The 21,152-nt window shown below is 47.8% G+C and overlaps 1 protein-coding gene across 6 annotated transcripts in view; it reads right to left on the reverse strand.

Annotated features, from left to right (window-relative positions):
• The window catches only part of LOC141212093 (ATP-binding cassette sub-family C member 5-like), a 167,697-nt gene that overhangs the window by 7,456 nt on the left and 139,089 nt on the right, over nucleotides 1-21,152 (reverse strand). For 4 of the 6 annotated variants that reach the window (XM_073664876.1, XM_073664877.1, XM_073664878.1 and 1 more), the window contains 3 exons: nucleotides 13,791-13,980; nucleotides 7,543-7,702; nucleotides 689-767 (listed from right to left, as the gene is read on the reverse strand). In XM_073664876.1, the coding sequence (XP_073520977.1) occupies nucleotides 689-767; nucleotides 7,543-7,702; nucleotides 13,791-13,980 (429 nt within the window). Of the gene's footprint in view, nucleotides 1-688; nucleotides 768-7,531; nucleotides 7,703-13,790; nucleotides 13,981-21,152 lie in introns of those variants that run through there. The other 2 variants (XR_012281936.1, XM_073664879.1) reach the window with 2 other exon arrangements.

Below are 21,152 nucleotides of genomic sequence, written 5' to 3' on the forward strand. Positions count from 1 at the left end.
GCGTTCAAGGTGATGGGTCTTCCAGCAGGAAAATTACTCCAAACATACATCTCTGGGTGCTTCTTGAAGTATGGAAACAAAGTGCTGGAGAGATCTGAGATGGCCAGCAATGAGTCCGGATCTAAATCTCATTGAACACCTGTGGTGGAGAGAGCTTAAAATTGCTGTTGGGAGAAGGCACCATCAAATATGAGAGACCTGGAGCAGTTTGCAAAAGGAGAGTGGTCCAAGATTCCAGTCAAAAGGTGTAAGAAGTTTGTTGATGGCTATAGGAAGCAATTGATTGCAGTTATTTATTCCAAAGGGTATGCAACCAAATGTAAAGTTTAGGGTGCCAACAATTTTGTCCGGCCTATTTTTGAGGTTGTGTGTGAAATTATGGCCAATTTGCCTTTTTTTCTTTGTTTTTTTTTGTATTATTCCAATACACACAAAGGAAATAAACATGTGTATAACAAAACATGTGTAATTGCAATAATTTTCTGGGAGAAATACTTCATTTTCTGGAACAATTTCCATGGTGCCAACACTTTCGCCCATGACTGTATGTGACGGGCATGGTTATAGATCCCTTAAATCTTGAAAAAGACAATAGCAGACTGTGTTGGGAAAGTGTCATGCCTGTTGTAGGAAAACCTTTGTGCTGGACACAGTGTCCTTAAAGTGGCAGTGTGGGAATAATACATACGCGTTGTTTCATGTGAGTCTTTTCTAACGCATCCCACACCTCCTCATCTGTGTACTGATTGATTGGGTCCAAATTCCACCTAAAATTTAGCATTTATTATGTAGGTATAAATTCAAGACACCATATGGTGTTAGTAATCTATGTTACATCTTTGCCACCATGAGTTAGCCATACTTTGAATATTTACATCTTCACTATATTTATACTGCACATTGATATACTCCAGTAATATTTTTAAACAATATGACAATTTCAATGTGCCTAAAGATGACCTGTCAGCAGTTCGAAAGTGGCCAGTTTTTGCTTTTACTTTATTCCCAATGCTTTCATGAGGATTCTTTTTTTTATTTATTTGTTATTATTTTTTCATTCTCCATACGGTTCCTGAGGTATGGGTCTCTTTAGTGCTACTTTATATATGGCTTTTACTAAAGGAGCGTGGCTCTCAGGGTAATTATGCAGAGCAGCCAAAAGGCACACATCCAGAGAATCCTGTGAGCCATTCCCCAATTGGTAAAGACTGTAAAAAAAAAAATCGCACTAAATAAAAAGCACATATCTCTGGAACTCTCTGGTGGATTCAATAACAAATAAAAGACTGAATACTCAGGGGAGCAGCAGGGAAAAAATAAAAACAAAATAAGAACAAAAACTGGCCTGTTTTGACCCGGTGACAGGTCCTCACTTATGACTTGCCGTAAATACCGTATTTTTCGGACTATAAGACGCACCGGACCATAAGACGCACCTAGGTTTTAGAGGAAAGAAATAGAAAAAAAAATTAAGCAAAAAATGTGGTCACGATGCACTGTTAAGGGGGAGCGGGTCTGCTGCTGACACTGGTATAGGGGTAATGTCCCCCAATTCTGATAATATCCCCTCCATCCTGCTATGCATGGCACCCCTCCATCCTGATATGCATGGCACCCCTCATCCTGGTATGCATGGCACCCCTCATCCTTATCTTAGTATGCATGGCACCCCTCATCCCTATCCTGGTATGCATGGCACCCCTCATCCCTATCCTGGTATGCATGGCACCCCTCATCCCTATCCTGGTATGCATGGCACCCCTCATCCTTAACCTGGTATGCATGGCACCCCTCATCCTTATCCTGGTATGTATGGCCCCATCATCCTTATCCTGGTATGTATGGCCCCCTCATCCTTATCCTGGTATGTATGGCCCCCTCATCCTTACCCTGGTATTTATGGCCCCCTCATCCTTATCCTAGTATGCATGGTCCCCCTAATCCCCATCATGCTGCGCATAAAAAAAATAAACACTCCTACTCACCTCTCTTCTCTCTCCTCCAGCGATGTGTCCTGTCTGCCCGCACTGATCTCTCCATGTGAGCCGCGCATCGCGTCACTGCCATGCGCGGCTCACAAGGAGAGATCAGCTGCCGGAAGTCACTGCTCCCCATGCCGGGACTGTGTGCGCGTGGAGCAGTGACTTCATGCTCCTTAATAGCCGGCACACAGCATAGCCGCAGCGCGGCTCCTGCTGCTGCCGGGCGATCCCCTGTGCCCGCTATTAAATGGCATGAATATTCACCCCCTTCCCATGCCCATGAGCGTGGAGAGGGGGTGAATATTCATGCCCTTTAATAGCGGGCACACGCGATCGCCCGGCAGCAGCAGGAGCTGCGCTGCTGATACACTGTGTGCCGCTATTAAGGAGCACGAATATTCAGTGCTCCCCACGCCTATGGGCGTGGGGAGCAGTGAATATTCATTTTCTTTAGCAGCAGGGACAGTATAGGCTGCAGCAGGCGCTGCTGCCTCCTGTGCCCCGCTCCTCCGCCACAACCGCTCCCCCCACACAGTATATATATCCCTAGAACACATACCTGGGGCCTTGCAGGCCCGCCCTGTTAATTGTTTTCTATTTTCGGCAAGATTACTTTAGTTCGAATTTTGAAACTCTAGGTATTCCTCAGGTATATAGTTGTTTGTCATTTCCAGTTGTTCATTTATTTTTATGTTACAGGCATTTTCGGTATAACAACTCTTTTTTGAAAATACCCATTTTTATGGTCATGCGTTCTAGGGATATATATACCCCCCCAAGCAACATTCGGACTATAAGACGCACCCCCCATTTTCCTCCAAAATCTTGTAGTCGGAAAAATACGGTATATAATTTTCATAACTAATGTAAATGCCGATGCTATCCTTAACCCTTCACTCCCAAGTCTCTTTTCACCTTCCTGATTAGGCAAAATTTTTCAATTCTGACCAGTGTCACTTTATGTGCTAATAACTTTGGAACACTTCAACATATTTCAGTGATTCTGAGATTATTTTTTCATGATATTTTGTACTTCATATTATTGGTGAATTTAGGTTGATATATGATTTGCGCTTATTTATGAAAAAAATTGGAAATTTGATGAAAATTTTGAAAAATTCTAAAATTTTGAACTTTGAATTCTTATGCCCTTAAAACAGATACAACTAAAATAATTAAGAAATCATATTTGGCACATGTATACTTTACATCAGCATGATTTTTTGGACATTTTTTTTGTTAGGACGTTAAAAGGATTAAAAAATTGTCAGCAATTTTTTATTTTTCCAGCAAAATTTACAAAACCAATTTTTTAGGGACCACATCACATTTGAAGTGACTTTGAGGGGCCTATGTGACAGAAAATACCCACCTCTCAAAGTGCTCAAAACCACATTCAAGAAGTTTATTAACCCTTTAGGTGCTTCACAGGCATTAAAGCAATGTGGAAATGAAACAAATACAATTTTCCCACAAAAATGTTGCTTTAGCCCCAAATTTTCCATTTTCACAAGAGTAACAGGACATCAAAATTTGTTGTGCAATTTCTTCTGAGTACACCAATATCCCATGTTTGGTGGTAAACTACTGTTTGGATGCATGACAGGGCTCAGAAGGGAATGAGCTCCATTTCACTTTTAGACTACAAAATTGGCTGGAATAGATAGCGGATGCCATGTTGGATTTGCTGAGCCTCTGATGTGCCTAAACAGTAGAACCCCACCACAAGTAACTCCATTTTGGAAACTACACAACCTCAAGGAATTTATCTAGTGGTGTGGTGAACCCGCAGGTTCTTCACAGAATTTTCTAACATTGAGCCATGAAAATGAAAAAATACATTTTTCCCAGAAAAATGTTGCTTCAGCCTCAAATTTTTCATTTTCATAAGAGTAAAAGGAGAAAATGTACCATACAATTTGTTGTGCAATTTCTTCTGCGTACGGTGATGTCTCATATGTGGGGGGAAACTACTGTTTGGGCACACAGCCAGAGCTGGAAAGGAAACAGCGCTATATTTGAATTTTGGAGCGCCATTTTGGTGGAATAGAGTACGGACGCCATGTCACATTTGAGGAGCCCCTGACATGCCAAAACAGCAGTACAACTGACCCTATTTTGGAAAAGCACCTTTTGGGGAATTCATCTAGGAGTGTAGTGAGCATTTTTAACCCTCAGACAATTCACAGAATTGTGTAACATTGGACTGAGTAATTGAAAAATTACCATTTTCTCAACTAAAATGTTTCTTTGGTCCCAATTTTTAAATTTTCAAAAGAGGTAATAGGAGAAAACAAACAGAACAGTTGGTTACGCAATTTCTCCTGAGTACGGCAATACACCATATGTGGTTGAAAACTACTTTTGAGGCACAGTGCAAAGATCAGAATGGAAAAAAAACATATTGGAGTGCAGATTTTGCTGGAATGGTTTGAGGGTGCCTTGTCACATTGGCAGTGCCCCTGAGGGGCCAGAAAAGCAGATGTCCCATAAATGACCCTACTTTACAAACTACACCCCTCAATTAATTCATCTTGGTGTGCAGTGATCATATTGACAACATATGTGCCTCACAGAATTTTATATCATTGGGTGGTGAAGAAAGAATAATTACATTTTTACTACTAAAATGTTGTTTTAGCCCCAAGTATTTAATTTTTATAAGGGATAATAGGAAAAATGGACCTCACAGTTTGTTGTGTAATTTCTCCTGAGTGCGCCAATACCCTATCTTGTAATCAGGAATTACTTTTCAGGCACAATGGAAAGCTCAGCAGGGAAAGAGCAGCATATTATGGTGCAGATTTTGCTGTTATGGTTTGCCGGTGCCATGTCATATTGGCAGAGCCACTGATGTGCCAGAACAGCAGAACCCTCCCACAAGTGACCCCATTTTATATATAAACTACACCTCTCAATGAATTTATCTAGGGATGCAGTGATCATATTTACACCACAGGTGTGTCACAGAATTTGATACCATTGGGCAGTGTTGAAAAAATAATAATATTTTTACCACAAAAATTTGTTTTAGCCCCAGATTTTATATTTTCACAAGGGAAAAATTTAAAAATTGAATCAAAATTTGTCATACAATTTCTACTGAATGTACAAATATCCTATATGTGGCTGTACAGTACTGCTCGGGAGGGACGGAGCGCTATTAGCCTCCTGGAGTGCAGATTTTCCTAGAATAGTTTGCAGACTCCATATATAGAGCCCCTAAGTGCTAGGAGAGTAGAATCCCCCTCAAGTAAATCCATTTTGAAAATTACACCCCTCTGGAAATTCATCTACAGGTGTAGTGACGATTTTGACTCCATGAGTGTTTCCCAGAAACAAGCAGCAGTGAATGTTGCAGAGTGAAAATTTCAAATCTGCCACTGTGATGCGCTTGCATTGTAATGTTCGTACATTGTAGTGCCCAATTCGTGCTTCTGGAGACATGCACCCTGTAAATTAAGTGGGCTCTCAGTGGTATAGGAATGGCAAACTTGTGGACACTAAATGTAGTTTCAGGCACACTGTGGGGCTGAGAAGAGAGGGGGCATTTGCATTTAGGAATGCAGATTTTTCTGGACTTCTTTAGGGATTTTTCTGGATTTCTTTAGAGGGGAGCCTTTATGCTACCAATAACGTGGAAGCCCCCTATATTTGCGCTGACAGATGACGGACCTGAGTGGGGACTTATTTTTTGTGGACTGAGTTGAGACTTTTATTGGGTACATTTTACATAACATTTGGGATCACATTTATCCTGCGCTCTACGCTGAGCACTTAAATCAGGGTTTTCATCTAAATTTCTGAATGACGTGATTCAGATGAAACCCCCGAGGGATCCATTGACCTCTGTTCAGCAGTCTCCTTCTTTTCAGAAGTGCACAAAACTGTGGCGGACCATGCTTTTATGCATGCTTAAAAAGACAGACACCACTGGATCATAGGCCAGACAGAGTCTCCATCTGCTTTATTATAGGCAAACTTCCTATAATGGTGCCATCAGCTGAGAGAGCAGGATAAAGGTGTGATGAGCCTTACTGAGATTTTTGGAAGGCAGAATAGATAAATCAATACCAGGTCAAGAATTGGTTTTATTTATTTTTTTGCGCTGTTCCTCATGCAGTATAAATGATAAGATGGCTTTATTCTTTGTGTCAGTACGATTACAGTGGATTTATATCTTTTTTATTTTTGGCTACTATCGCACCCTAAAAATGCACTTTTTTTTTTTTTTTTTTTTATAAAAAAGGTTTTGAATTCCCATATTTTGAGAGCTATAATTTTTCTATATTTCTGCCAACATAGCCGTGTCACTGCTTGCTTTTTGAGGGATGAGTTGATGTTTTTATTCGTACCATTTTTGGGCACATGACATTTTTTGATTCCGATTTCTATTACGATTTTTCGGAGGCAGAATGAACAAAATCTAGCAATTCCAAAATTGTTTTTTGTTTTTTTGTATGCCGTTTATCGTGTGGTAAAATTGATAAGACAATTTTATTCTTCTGGTAAGTGCGAAAACAGCTATACCACATTTCTATAATTTTTTTATGTTTTGCTGCTTTTACACAGTAAAAAATTTTTTTGCAAAAGAATTGTTTTTTTTCTGTAAGCTATAGCTTTGTTATTTCTCTGCTGACAGAGCTGTATGACGGCTTGTTTTCTGTGGGACAAGATGGCGTCCCATTTTTATTTATATTTGATATCTGGTATAATGCATTGCAATGCACATGTACTGCAATGTATTATACCTGTCAGTGTTACACTGACAAAAAGCCTATCAGACCAAGCTCCTGGCATGGTCTAACAGGCCACCGTATCTGATAGACCAGGAGGTTTTTAATTTACCTCTTGTTGTCATGGCAACCATCAAGCTCCTGTAATCGCGTTGCGAGATGCCGATATGGTGGAAGAGGGAGCACCCTCCCTCTCTTAACCTTCTAAATGCTACGATCGCTATGGTTTGATGCATTTAGAGTGTTAAACAGCCGGGAGCAGTGCGTTCATCGCTCCTGGCTGTGACAGCCAGGACTCAGCTATCACTTAAAAAAACCTGTCAGTGGCGATCGTGCGGGCACAGCTCCTGTGCCTGCATGATTGCCAGGACGTACCGGTACATCCATTTGCGGGAACGCACATAAAAATAGGAGGAACCAGTACGTCCAATGGCAGGAAGTGGTTAATCTGGCGTAGTTTTAATTACAGCCACCTTTTATTTGTTATGACAGCGATATGGCCCCCTCTTACATGTAAATCTAGTCTTGTTAGCTAAGTGTGCATTCTCCTCTATTTTTCTCTATGGGAATCTTTTTGAAGACCACACCCAATTGGTTAAAAAAACAAAGAAGGGGTCATGTCTCGGGAATGGAGAGATTCGTAAAAAAGCGCCATTTACACCAGGAAAATTACATATTAATGGCAAGAGATAGGTCCTTTTTAAATGGTAAAGTAGAAAATGTATTAAATATGACAGTAGGTTTGCAAAGCCAAATCTAGGTTCTACATGCATACATGTCCTACATAGATTATGAAATGTGCATTTATATTACCTATGGCCTACCTCACACTTCCAACAAAAAGAACTGGTTCTTGAGGGATGATGGAAAGGTTTTTTCTTAGATCCTCCAGTCCAATTGTATCAATATGGACATTATCAATGCTGATAACACCCCCAGATAGCTCCACCAGTCTAAAAAGCGTCATTGCCAAGGATGATTTACCTGTTCAGCAAATAAATGATGTAGCATTGGTAAATGTATATAATTGTATAAGATAATAATGCCATAAAGCAGTAATGATATCTGCATATAAAGAATGTCAAAATATCACTCTATATATTAAAGGGGTCCTCCAAGACATGTAATAAAATAAATAATAAAATAAAGACACATTGAAATATTAAACATTTTTCTAAATACCCTTATATAGCAAAAATGTATGCTTTATCTACTGCAGTCTATCAGGATTTTAAACATGGCAACAGCCAGGACATATAATAAGATGGGCTGCGTGAAGTTCGAGACACACTAAAACCATCAGGCTGACTGAGATGGATGTTCATCCTCAGCTAAAGAAAGGTGTTTATCTTCTCCTTTATTCCAGCTCTGCTCAGTGTTGACTGAAGAGAGGAATATGTGTAGCACCCTGAGGATTCGGCTGCTACAGGGGTATTACACCTCAAGCCAGAGGTGTGGTATTCCACTCCCGGGTAAGGATGGAGTGTGGAACTGAGCTCAGTAGGCTGCATGCACTACACACATCCAATTTCCGGGGGACAGACCAATGGTACTCCCACTAGAGAAATGTGCAGGTACGACAGTGTCTGTCCCTGGCTGGAGTGGGAGGGGGGTGGAACATCCCAGTAGTGTAGGGGCAGATAGGGGGAGCAGTCTGGGTAATGCTAGGAGCTCATTGGGTGCTGGTCACCTGAGCTCACACATAGAGGGAGTATATAAGGTGGGAACCATCTTAGAACAGGGTCTTTTGTAGAGGTTTGGTCAGTCTGTCAGAGTTGAGTCAGAGAAGCAGAGCAGCTCAGCCAGCTCCAAGGCCAAGAGAGAGAGAGAGGAGAAAGAAGGACCCAGAGGGGGAGAAGAGGGAACTCCAAGATCCCAAGATTAGATCCTAGGGTGAAGAGTTGGCACAAGGGTACCGGATCCCAAGCTGGTGGAGGGCACTAATCCTCAGCCAGAGACCGGAGGTCGTGGGCAGGATCTGCCACGACCACCCACTAAATCCACCCGGAAGGCAGACCAAGAATAGGGTCAGGGAACCCAGAGACAAGGGTTTACCAACAAGAGGCCCGAGGGAGCCGGACTTAGGTGGATCCCTGGTGGGGAAGGCCAGAGTGAAGGAACGTCAGAAAGGGAGCTCAGGATCACGCTCCAGAATTACTTGGGAGTTGGCCGAGTCCAGGACCTGGTGGACGCAGCACGGCTCGGGCGGTCACTCAAGGCCGGAGTGACCAGCATAACAGCAGTAAGTAAAGACCCTGAACTGCACAGCCCGACTCTGAGTCTCATTACCATCCTCACTGCACCTCCACAACCACCATCCTCTACACCTGACCCCCTGAGGCTATACCCCTCCCGTTGGGGGTTATACTACCAGAAGCTGCACACACACCACCAGCCTCAGCGGACCCTGCTGCAGCGGCGGCCGTATTGACCGCAAATCAACGGGTGGCGTAGTCGACATAAAAGAACATCTAGTAACATCTATAAGGACTGCCACACACTGAGCTTGACACCCTGGGCACGGACCGGGTCACCGCCACTCGGAGACTACAACCCCCATCTGATCCGGCTCCGGGTATTCCCCAAACAACACTGGCCCAGGGGGCGCGTCAACTTTGGCGTAGTCGGCAGGATAACGTGCCCGCAACAACCGGGTACTGCGTGCCTGAAGAAAAGTTCACCGTTACCTTAAAAAGAAGTCTCCCGCCGGTTCCGGAGGGTCCCCGCCAACGGACCCCATCACAGGTCGTTTCCCGCCGGTTGTCCGCCATTTGCAGCTTTTTCCCGCCATCCATGGAGTTTCCCGCCACTGGGAGACGATTCTCGCCATTTCCAAAGATTTCCCGCCTTGGAAGAGCGGACGCCATTATGGGCGTGCCAGAGGGTGGCAAGAGGTCACCTCCCATCGTGGGCCAGGTCGAAGAATGGCGCCAAAAGCGGAAACCGCCCCCACCAACAGAGACTGTGATGCTGGAAGTGTCCATCAGCGTAAGAGAACTGCCCCTGGAACTGACAATCACAAAGTTGCCCCGGGACCACCCTCAATGTGGGCGGAGACAGAACAAGAGAGCAAAGATGGGTGTCGCCTGGAGCAGTCTGGAGAGAGCGCACCCGGAGACAAGAAGTCTGGAGAGGAGTCCAGAGAAAGCCTACCCGGAGATGGAGGGAGAGTCAGGCAGCACCGACCCAGTGGTCAGGAGCCTGCTACAAGCCACAACCCCACTAGGCCTAGTCGAGGTCCTGGCACAGCTCCCCCGAGACCGGGAGTGTGCACAGACTGCGCTGGAGGGCCTCGCACGGAGGATGGCCCGGGTACAGCGAGAGACGTTGGCGGAGTGGAGCCGAGAGATGGCCCAGCAGACCGAAACCCGACAGCGGAGCACGCCACCCGAGACGAGGAGACAGGCTGCCTCTGAGGATGGTGCAGGAGGACTGAAGGCCGGAGACGGCGCCGAGAAGGGAGCCGAACGGATGGAGGCAGGTAAAGGGGACGTCTCTACCCCGAACCGGGAAACCGCGTGCCTGCCCCAGCTCCCCGTCGCAGAGCCCGAAGTTCCCCCTGCCGTGCCCGTCGCGGCATCGTCACCGCCGCCGACTAGGCCTCAACCGGAAACCGCGGCCGCGACCCCTGTGACGTCACACGCCTCGACCTCGAGCGTGGCCAAGCAGGAAATACCACCGGCCTGGTCGCACGGCCTAGTACACCCGGGCGCCGCAATTCCAACAGCGCCCCCTACCTCCGCGGAGCCACCGGCCTGGTCGCAGGGCCGAATAACCCAGGGCGCCGCCGTTCTTACGGTGCCCTTTGCCTTTAAGGTGCCCCAGGCCTGGTCGCAAGGCCTGGTTAACCCGGGCGCCGCTACCATCAACGCGCCCTCAACATCTAGAGTGCCGCACCTGGGTGAAAATCTATTTGCCCAGCATACGTGCCCGGATGGGCAGCCCTTTGTATGGCCCCAGGAGTACATTCAGCTGGAACTCCAGAGAGCAAGGCCCATGTGCGAGCCCCTGATTCCGGCTCCGAAGCCCGTAAAGAGGACCTCGCCCCCGCTGGAGGAGGCACAGTTTGAGTGGGACCCCACTGGAGAAGACCTCATGGGGTTCACTCAGGAGACTCGGGCGGCCGCAGCGGAGCGTGCAGAGTGCTGCCGGCAGCAGCTCGAGGTCTTCGAGAGGGAGCGGAGAGAGAGGCGGGTCCGGGAACAGCAGATGCAGATAAGAAGCGCTGAGCAGAAGAGCCGGACCAGGAGGAATCCCCGTGCAGCTCATGGTCCCCCTTCCACCGGGACTGTGATAAAATTCAACATGCAGCATGGGTGGGGCTTCATTAGAGACCATCATACCCCCGGCGACGTCTTTGTGACCCGCAGAGACGTAGAAAGCCATCTGCCGGAGGGACACAGAGGTCGTGACCTGTATGTAGGGGACGAGGTCACCTTCACCCGGCACAAGTGTGCCAAAGGACCCTACGCCCTCCATGTACATCGCCTGACGGAGGAGGAGCTGCGGTGTGAGGAGGAGCAAGAGGGCCCGGACGGGTCTGAAACTGAAACTAACCAACAAGAAAGAGCAAGAGGACGCCGTCGTTGAAGTACGGTAGAGAGAGACTGTATAAAGTTGCCCGTCGGGGTACCAAGAACTGTTACTTATTTAAAATATGTTCCCCGTTGGGACAAAGTGTGAACTGATACCCGTGTGTCCCTAGTTCCTAATACCTGGCCGAGGACTGAGAGCGGCCATACCTCCCCTTGTACATAGTTGCGCTTCTTAAAGCGCCCCCTACTGGTTTTATGGGAAAACCATTTTTTCTTCAAGAGACTGTCGCACTTTACCCGGTCACAAGTTGCACCGTGACCGGAGGAACCAGAGACAGGAATGTTTACAAGAATGTTATTTATGAAAACGTTTTATTGCTGATATATATATGATGTTTTATATGTTTATATGTTGATGTTTATGAAAAATAATTGTATGTTTTGGATGTTTTTATCTTTAACAGCCCGAGGACGTGCTGTGATTTACCAGGGGGGAATGTAGCACCCTGAGGATTCGGCTGCTACAGGGGTATTACACCTCAAGCCAGAGGTGTGGTATTCCACTCCCGGGTAAGGATGGAGTGTGGAACTGAGCTCAGTAGGCTGCATGCACTACACACATCCCATTTCCGGGGGACAGACCAATGGTACTCCCACTAGAGAAATGTGCAGGTACGACAGTGTCTGTCCCTGGCTGGAGTGGGAGGGGGGTGGAACAACCCAGTAGTGTAGGGGCAGATAGGGGGAGCAGTCTGGGTAATGCTAGGAGCTCATTGGGTGCTGGTCACCTGAGCTCACACATAGAGGGAGTATATAAGGTGGGAACCATCTTAGAACAGGGTCTTTTGTAGAGGTTTGGTCAGTCTGTCAGAGTTGAGTCAGAGAAGCAGAGCAGCTCAGCCAGCTCCAAGGCCAAGAGAGAGAGAGAGGAGAAAGAAGGACCCAGAGGGGGAGAAGAGGGAACTCCAAGATCCCAAGATTAGATCCTGGGGTGAAGAGTTGGCACAAGGGTACCGGATCCCAAGCTGGTGGAGGGCACTAATCCTCAGCCAGAGACCGGAGGTCGTGGGCAGGATCTGCCACGACCACCCACTAAATCCACCCGGAAGGCAGACCAAGAATAGGGTCAGGGAACCCAGAGACAAGGGTTTACCAACAAGAGGCCCGAGGGAGCCGGACTTAGGTGGATCCCTGGTGGGGAAGGCCAGAGTGAAGGAACGTCAGAAAGGGAGCTCAGGATCACGCTCCAGAATTACTTGGGAGTTGGCCGAGTCCAGGACCTGGTGGACGCAGCACGGCTCGGGCGGTCACTCAAGGCCGGAGTGACCAGCATAACAGCAGTAAGTAAAGACCCTGAACTGCACAGCCCGACTCTGAGTCTCATTACCATCCTCACTGCACCTCCACAACCACCATCCTCTACACCTGACCCCCTGAGGCTATACCCCTCCCGTTGGGGGTTATACTACCAGAAGCTGCACACACACCACCAGCCTCAGCGGACCCTGCTGCAGCGGCGGCCGTATTGACCGCAAATCAACGGGTGGCGTAGTCGACATAAAAGAACATCTAGTAACATCTATAAGGACTGCCACACACTGAGCTTGACACCCTGGGCACGGACTGGGTCACCGCCACTCGGAGACTACAACCCCCATCTGATCCGGCTCCGGGTATTCCCCAAACAACACTGGCCCAGGGGGCGCGTCATATGCGTTCATGATGTCTGACAAGAGGCTGCTCTGACATGACCTCTGTCTCATGCTTCAGGCAGCCCATCCTACTGCATGCCTTCTGAAATCTAAGATGGTTTTTGATTAATGGTAGCTGCCATCCTGGAATCCATGCAGTAGATGAAGCATACCTTTTTGCTATATGAAGGTATTTAGAAAAATGTTTAAAGTACCACTCCAGTGCTTTTTTTTTTTAATTGCAGCGCTGGAGTGGTGCTTCTAATCTAAGGTCCATGCACCTAGTATGATACTTACCTGCTGCCGTCTTCTTCTATCTCCGCCGCTCTCGTCGGTCTACAGCAGTTTGTGACATGCCGGATAGCTCCAGTGTTTGTTGGAGCGAGCCAGAGGTCACTCTTCAATGCAAATCTGAGAGCCTCTTTGTGGCTCTTGTAGACTTACATTGTGACGTACCTTCTGACTTCCAACCAATCAGAAGCTGTGGTCATAAGATGGTGATGCATGACCAAAGCGGCGCTGAAAAAAGTATAAGACAGGGGGCAGAGACCTTAGTTTAGTAATACCACTCCAGCGCTGAAAAAGAAAAATGCTGGAGTGGTGTTTTAATATTTAAATGCGTAATATTTAGTTTATTTATTTTAGTACATTTCTCGAAAAGCCCCTTTTAGTCCCCGAGTAGGGATGCTCACTATGTGAACCTGTGTAAATAGTGTAACTAATCCGTGTTTTTTTTTATGTCAGAAAACTCCTCAGTTTTTCCATAAATACTATTTTCTGATGATAGTTGAATAAATAAAAATACACGTAGTTTCAGATATATTTTCAAGGGAAATTAACACAGACCTGACCCCGTTCTTCCCACAATCCCAATCTTTTCTCTTGGCTCAATAGTAAATGAAATTTTCTTAAAAACCAAAGGCAGGCTGTCTTGGTAACGCATTTCAACATTTTCAAATGTAATCCCTCCATTTTGGGGCCAATCTTTTGGTAGAGACTTTGCTGGAATATTAAGTGGTGCTTCTGATTCCAGATTCTGGGGTACAAATATAATCTTAAAATGAAATAGTTACATCACATAACAGTAGTTTACACACGTTGGAATTGTGCAAAATTAGGTTAATATAATTATTAGACCATAATAAAGAGGTTGTGCAACAAAGGGCTTTTATCACCTATCTTTAGGCTACATGATAAATGTCTGATTGCTGCGCCCCGAAGTAAATGTCAGATTTCTGTGTCTCCAAGTCTGCCATTCTTCATCACTGTACAACAGTGAGGAGGTTGAGTTGAATGGAGGCCATGCATATACCCTGCCTCTCCATTTAATATCTACATGCAGGGCCATATTTTCCACTAGGCACTGGAGGTCCAGTGCCTAGGGCAGCGGGTTGAGGGGGGCGGCAGTGGCCTGCCAAAAGTAAAGTAAAAAAAATTTAATTCTCCCCTCACCTTTGCTGGATCAGTGGCTGAGGAAGGAGGGGAAAGGGTTTGGGTTGGAAGTTCCCATCATTCATTTGTATTTGCAAAGACGATTTGCAAATGAAGATGCGAGCATCGTCATTTCCGGGATCAGTTTTCTGCCCGACGTGGAGCGCGATGAGGTCATTTCATCAAGCTGCAGACATCATCAGAGCACTGCAGAAGACAGGAGTGTGCGGGAAGTAGGCGCTCTGTGAGCTGAAGATATGGGCTTATTGTAGATGGAGGGGCCAGCATGGGTGAGGTGATATAATTATGAAGATTGGGCAATATAGCTAGGGATGGAGTGCACTTTATGAAGACGAGGCAGTAAAGGGGGGATGTTCTCTGTATGGGCTATATAGGGGAACTCTGGAAATGGGGAAGAATTTGGGGGACCCTATTGAGATGGGACAGTATGAGGGGTCTGTGAGGGCTCAAAGTGGAGACAGGGTCATGTAGGGGGGCTCAGAGTGGAGAAGGGGCAGTATAGAGGGGCTCTATGGTGATGGGGCAGTCTGGGGGGGTTCTGGATGCTGATGGTACAGTACGGACGGACTCTGTATAAAGGGACTCTCTATGGAGATAGGGCTGTATGAAAAAAAGGGCAGTATGGAGAGGAGGCTCAGTATGGAGCGGGGGGACAGTGTAAAGAGGGGTTCAATATGGAGTGAAGGCGGAGTGGGAGGTCAGCATACAGAGGGGGCTCAATATGGAGTGAAAGCATAGTGGTAGGTCAGTGTAAAGAGGGGGCTCGATATGGAGTGAGGGCATAGTGGGAGGTCAGAATGGGGGAAACAATGTGCAGGTCATAGTTCTGAATGAAGATGTGGTGGGTATAACTGATAAGGGAGGTGGTAGCAGTTCACACAGGCATATAGTATAGTGGTCTTATTATATAAGAGGGGACAGTATGGTGGGAATATTTTATAGGAGAGGACAGTGTGTACACTATGTAATATAAAAGAGAGTACGGGGGTCATTTTTCGTGCAGGTAGCACAGTGAGTGGCAATTTATTCTGGGGCACAGTGTAGGGCTTATTTAGGGCACAGCATGGGCGGATATTTTTTATTTAGGTGCATTATAATGTCACTATTATTTTTAAGGGCACCGTGTTGGGATGTGCCTCAGAAGATCAGAGAAGAGGGAAGTCTGCAGCGACGAGATGTGGATGTGAAAGGTCATTCTGGAATCAGGACCAGATGAAGAAGAAAGAATGAGAAGATGTCATCTGTAAGGGACCTAAATGTACTGTAGATGTAGTAATCTTTAATTTGTTAGACTTGATACTAGATCATTATTTATATAGGGAATTTAAAGTATATCAGAAAATAAATTATATTATGGCATTAAATAGATAGGTTCAAAAGACTGAACATATGCAAAGCAAGTTGTTTTTTAAACTGCAGAGCATATCTTCATTCTTTTTAGGACTTATGTAGTATTTTTTTTAACTGCGTTACAGAGCAAAATCACCTGAAAAAGACGTTGTATGCGCATACCCTTAGTCTGACTTACCAGGGGGCGTGACCATTTAAAGTGCCCAGGGCAGCAGGAACACCAACTACAGCCCTGTCTACAGGCCTCACAGAACTAGTGCTTGAGCTGCATAGCAATTCTCTATGTTGAGGACCACTATGGCTATAATCACATTTGTGTAGTTGTGTGGAGAAATGCACAACTGCTGGAAAAAAATAGCAAATGCAAAAGCAATATTTTTTTAAATATTTTATTTTTAATAAATGTGACCATATAACACACTATCCAGGTCTCTGGCGAGTTTTGCCAGCCTAGATCCATATTATTACTCACCTGTTCGGGCTCGAGTACTGGATCTTGCTTCCTTTCCCTATGGTCAATTCCTTCAATGTTAGACCATTTTGGATAACTGTGGCAGCCCAGCAAGCACCACTGATGTCATCACTCTTGGCCCACAGCATTAGTATTCAGGAAATATAGCACCCTGCTACTATGAGTTAATACTGGAGTTGTGCTCATCCTTCTCTTGAATCTGCTTCATCCGAGTATCTAACTATGCTCCTAGCTACTCCTGTCTGCAATCCAGCAGCTACTTCTTCCAAACTTAGTCCAGCAATTCCTGGTGCTATTGCATTATCACCTCTCCTGTGTCAAGTTATGCTAACAAGCTTCCAGCTTCGCTTGACCATCTGCCATCCTGCATAACATGCTATACTGGTTATTGCTGATGCACGTTCCATCTATCTCTGCTGCATCATCGCCTATGGTCTGTTCTGATCACTCTGACCAACATCTTAGAGAATCCACCTCACCAGGTGAGCCCATAACACAAAGTCTAAAGAAATTCTACACAGCAACATTTAGTCACGTGGAAGTCGCCATAAAATTGCTGTCTCATCAATGCACAACCTTATAACCATCTTAAATTATTTGACAGACTTTTTGTGATCATCAAATACTGTTTCTGAAACAAGGAATTCCATCAATTCACTGTATCATGTACACAACCAAACGATGCCTATGTGTGTGGAAATAGGTGCTGAACAAGCAATTCCTCAAGTGATAAATACACAGCGGGCCTCATCCTTTATACCCAACCTACCCACAATTGTCTTATTGCCATTGGACTAATTGAGTGTTGCTGTGCTGTCTATTACACCATTCAAGTCTGCATGTTGTAACATACCTGGCGGCGCCCTTGCATAGTGGTCCATCTCCCACTGTGCAAGAGCGCGCACTTGATCTCCTGTCCAGAATGTCTCTCTGGCTTCCCTCCATGCTGTCTGTTTGTGTCTGTTTCTGCTGCTTAAGGGCGGCGCCCGATCACTTCCTGCTTTTTGTACCTGCTGTGGGTCACACCCCTTGTGCGTCCTCAGCCTATTGCTGTCTGTCACCTGGTATATAGCTCAGCTGCTCCCATCTATCCCTGCCTGAGCATAGTGTTTCATTCAGTGTGTGCTTGCACTCTGAAGGTGCCAGGTCCCGTTCTGTGTTCTCTTGTCTGCCTATCCTGGAGGCTGTATTTCCAGGCCTGTCTGAACACGCTCCTAGCCTGTTCCTCCTGCCTTCTAGGGGCCGATTACCTAGACCCGTTCCTGTATCTTGTCTGACCTGTCTGAACACGCTCCTAGCCTGTTCCTCCTGCCTTCTAGGGGCCGATTACCTAGACCTGCTCCTGTATCTTGTCTGTCCTGTCTGAACACGCACCTTGCCTGTTCGTCCTGCCTCTCGGGGGGCCGTATTCCCAGACCCGCTCCTGTATTCCGCTGCAGTGTCGGTCTCCTCCGTACACTCAGTTCCAGTCTGAACTCTCTCCTATCCTTTACCTGTTTTGCCTCTATGTCCGTTCCCTTCCTTTTTCTGCAGAGTCTGAACTCGTACCTAACTCCTGCTTGTTGTCTCTGTACTCCCGTTTGTGAGTTTGTGGTCCACTCGCTACTTCTCTGCTAGTACCCTGTGGGTGTCTGGCTCTGCCTTTCCCTTCCTGTCTGTTCCGTGTGAACAGAGCCCTGTCCCCCCTACTCAGCCTAGCCTGCTCTGACTCCTCTGCCCGCTGCTCCGGCAGTCCTGTCCTGCCCTGCTTCTGCCCGCTGCTCCGGCAGTCCTGTCCTGCCCTGCTTCTGCCCGCTGCTCCGGCAGTCCTGTCCTGCCCTGCTTCTGCCCGCTGCTCCGGCAGTCCTGTCCTGCCCTGCTTCTGCCCGCTGCTCCGGCAGTCCTGTCCTGCCCTGCTTCTGCCCGCTGCTCCGGCAGTCCTGTCCTGCCCTGCTTCTGCCCGCTGCTCCGGCAGTCCTGTCCTGCCCTGCTTCTGCCCGCTGCTCCGGCAGTCCTGTCCTGCCCTGCTTCTGCCCGCTGCTCCGGCAGTCCTGTCCTGCCCTGCTTCTGCCCGCTGCTCCGGCAGTCCTGTCCTGCCCTGCTTCTGCCCGCTGCTCCGGCAGTCCTGTCCTGCCCTGCTTCTGCCCGCTGCTCCGGCAGTCCTGTCCTGCCCTGCTTCTGCCCGCTGCTCCGGCAGTCCTGTCCTGCCCTGCTTCTGCCCGCTGCTCCGGCAGTCCTGTCCTGCCCTGCTTGTGCTCGCTGCTCCTGCAGCCCCGTCCTGCTCTGTTCTTGCCCACCGCTTCGGGCGTTCCCTCTCTGCTGTGGTTGTCTACCGCATCTGCGGTTCTGTGACCCAGTCTGTACTGGGTCTTAACCTTTCTGTGCTCCAGCCCGTCCTTTCGGCCAGTACCTCCCTGCCTGCATACTCGCCTGTATCCACCCATCTGCATACCTGCCGTGTTTGCTTATATCCACCAGTCTGCGCCAGCCTAACCAGCCTGATCCGGTAATCCCTGTGTGGGTCAACCCCCGTGTCCGGAGTTTGACCTGGAGTAGCACCTGGTCCCTCTGCCCGGTTTCTCCCTGGTGCACTGGCGTCGTATGCCGTCATGCCATCTTGGTCGGATCGGCCAGATACTTAGTCACGCCCCTCCAGGCACTCTCCGGTTCATGGTCCAGTGGAATCACTACAATCACACGCACACGCCGCTCAGCCCGGGCGTGTGCATAACAGCATGCTCAGGCCATGGTTCCCGTTGAGCCCCACGGCCTTCGCTCTCTGAGAAGTTTTCCAGCGAATACATGCATTAAAATAAATAAATAAATATATTTTTTTTTTCTTTAGCTGAGTTCCAGGCGAATTACGCACCCGTCCAGATGGATCTATCTGCTCTCGTTCCCGCGGATCCGCTACGTTATTATGGGGATCCTAGACAAAGTCGTGCATTTGTGGAGCAATGCATGCTACACTTCAAGTTCTACCCTCTATGTTTTCCCACCGATCGGGTTAAGGTGGCATTCATTATGTCTTACCTGGCGGGTGATGCCTTGGAATGGATCAACCCCCTATATGAAACACAGGATCCGATCCTCCTGGACCTAATGGCCTTCCTGGTGGCCTTTCTAATGGTCTTCGATGATCCTAACCCGGAGGCTCCTGCTGAAGCTTCACTTCCCAATATCCCGGAGCAGCCCCAATGGGTAATGTGTGTGGGTAGCGCAATAGTCCTCCAGCCCAATGAGACTACTGCCCACCCAGAATCCTCACAGGGTGACTACGCTTTCCGGAATACTTCTCCCAACCTCAAGAGGCAGTCCAGACGTGCTAGACGTAGAGGCAAGCCGTCACGCCAGGGTCTGTCCTCCCTGAGACCTCCTGACCCCAACCTTGAAGTCCCTACTGAAGCTTCATCTCCCTGTATCCCGGAGAAGCCCCAACGGGTAATGTGCGTGGGTAGTGCACCAGTTCTCCTGCCCGAAGAGACTTCTGCCCATCCAGACTCCACACAGGAGAACTTCCTGCACCCGGCATCAGATGCTTCACCCACTTTAACCGGTGTGCATGTCCAAGGATGCTCCAAAGCTGTGGTTACCTCAGAGTCTGTGCACCTCTACTACCTGGCGGAGGACCCCCTGTTGCCTCCTGAATCCTCCGGGATACCACTCGATGACAAATGGAGAGAGAATTCTCTACACCCGGTACTCGATACTTTGTCCGCTTCGTCCTGTGAGCCTGACAATGGGTACCCCAAAGTGGTAGTTACCCCCGAGTCTCTACACCCCTCCGACCAGGCGGAGGACCTCCAGTTGTCTCCTGAACCCTTCGGGGTGCTACCTGGTAGCGAAAGGACAGAGACTCTCCTATACTCTGTACCTGATACCTCGCTCGCTTCGTCCAGTGAGTCCAACCTAGTGTACTCCGAAGCAGAGGTTACTCCCGAGTCTCTACACCCCTCCGACCAGGCGGAGGACCTCCAGTTGTCTCCTGAACCCTTCGGGGTGCTACCTGGTAGCGAAAGGACAGAGACTCTCCTATACTCTGTACCTGATACCTCGCTCGCTTCGTCCAGTGAGTCCAACCTAGTGTACTCTGAAGCAGTGGTTACTCCCGAGTCTCTACACTCCTCTGACCAGGCGGAGGACCTCCAGTTGTCTCCAGAACCCTTCGGGGTGCCACCTGGTGGTAAATGGACAGAGACTTTCCTATATCCTGGATCTGATACCTCGCTTGCTTCGTCCAGTGAGTCCGACCTAGTGTACTCTGAAGCAGAGGTTACCCGTGAGTCTCTACACCCCTCTGACCAGGCGGAGGACCGCCAGTTGTCTCCAGAACCCTTCGGGGTGCCACCTGGTGGAGAATGGACAGAGACTTTCCTATACTCGGTACCCGATACCTCGCCTGCTTCGTCCAGTGAGTCCGACCTAGTGTACTCTGAAGCAGATGTTTTCTCTGAGCCTCTGCACTCTTCTGACCCGGCGGAGGACCTCCAGTTGTTTCCTGAATCCTCCGGGGTACCACCAGAAAGCAAAGAGACAGTGACTTTTCCTCATTATGTACCTGATAACCCGTCTATTTCTTCCTGTGAGCTTGACAAGATGTACCTCGAAGCAGAGATTACCCCCAAGTCTCTGTCCCCCTCCAACCCGGTGGAGGACTTCCAGTTGTCTCCTGTACCCTCTGGGGTGCCACCTGAAAATATGTGGAGAGAGATTTCCTTGTGTGCTGTTCCTGGTACTCCACCCGTTTCGTCTGTTGCTAAGGGTGGCTGGATAGGAGGTAGCATCCTAGCTACCCAGAGGAGACCAGTTTTTCCGGTGGACAGGGGAAGTGATCTCTTCGAAGTGAAGAATTGGCCCTCGAATTCCCTGCGGAAGATTCTGGCAGGCCTGAAGAAGAGGGGGCGTAAGGGGGGGGGTACTGTAACATACCTGGCGGCGCCCTTGCATAGTGGTCC

Source organism: Phyllobates terribilis, unplaced genomic scaffold (assembly GCF_046119375.1).
Source record: "Phyllobates terribilis strain yellow unplaced genomic scaffold, ASM4611937v1 Scaffold_2__4_contigs__length_985480577, whole genome shotgun sequence".
Lineage (NCBI taxonomy): Eukaryota > Metazoa > Chordata > Amphibia > Anura > Dendrobatidae > Phyllobates > Phyllobates terribilis.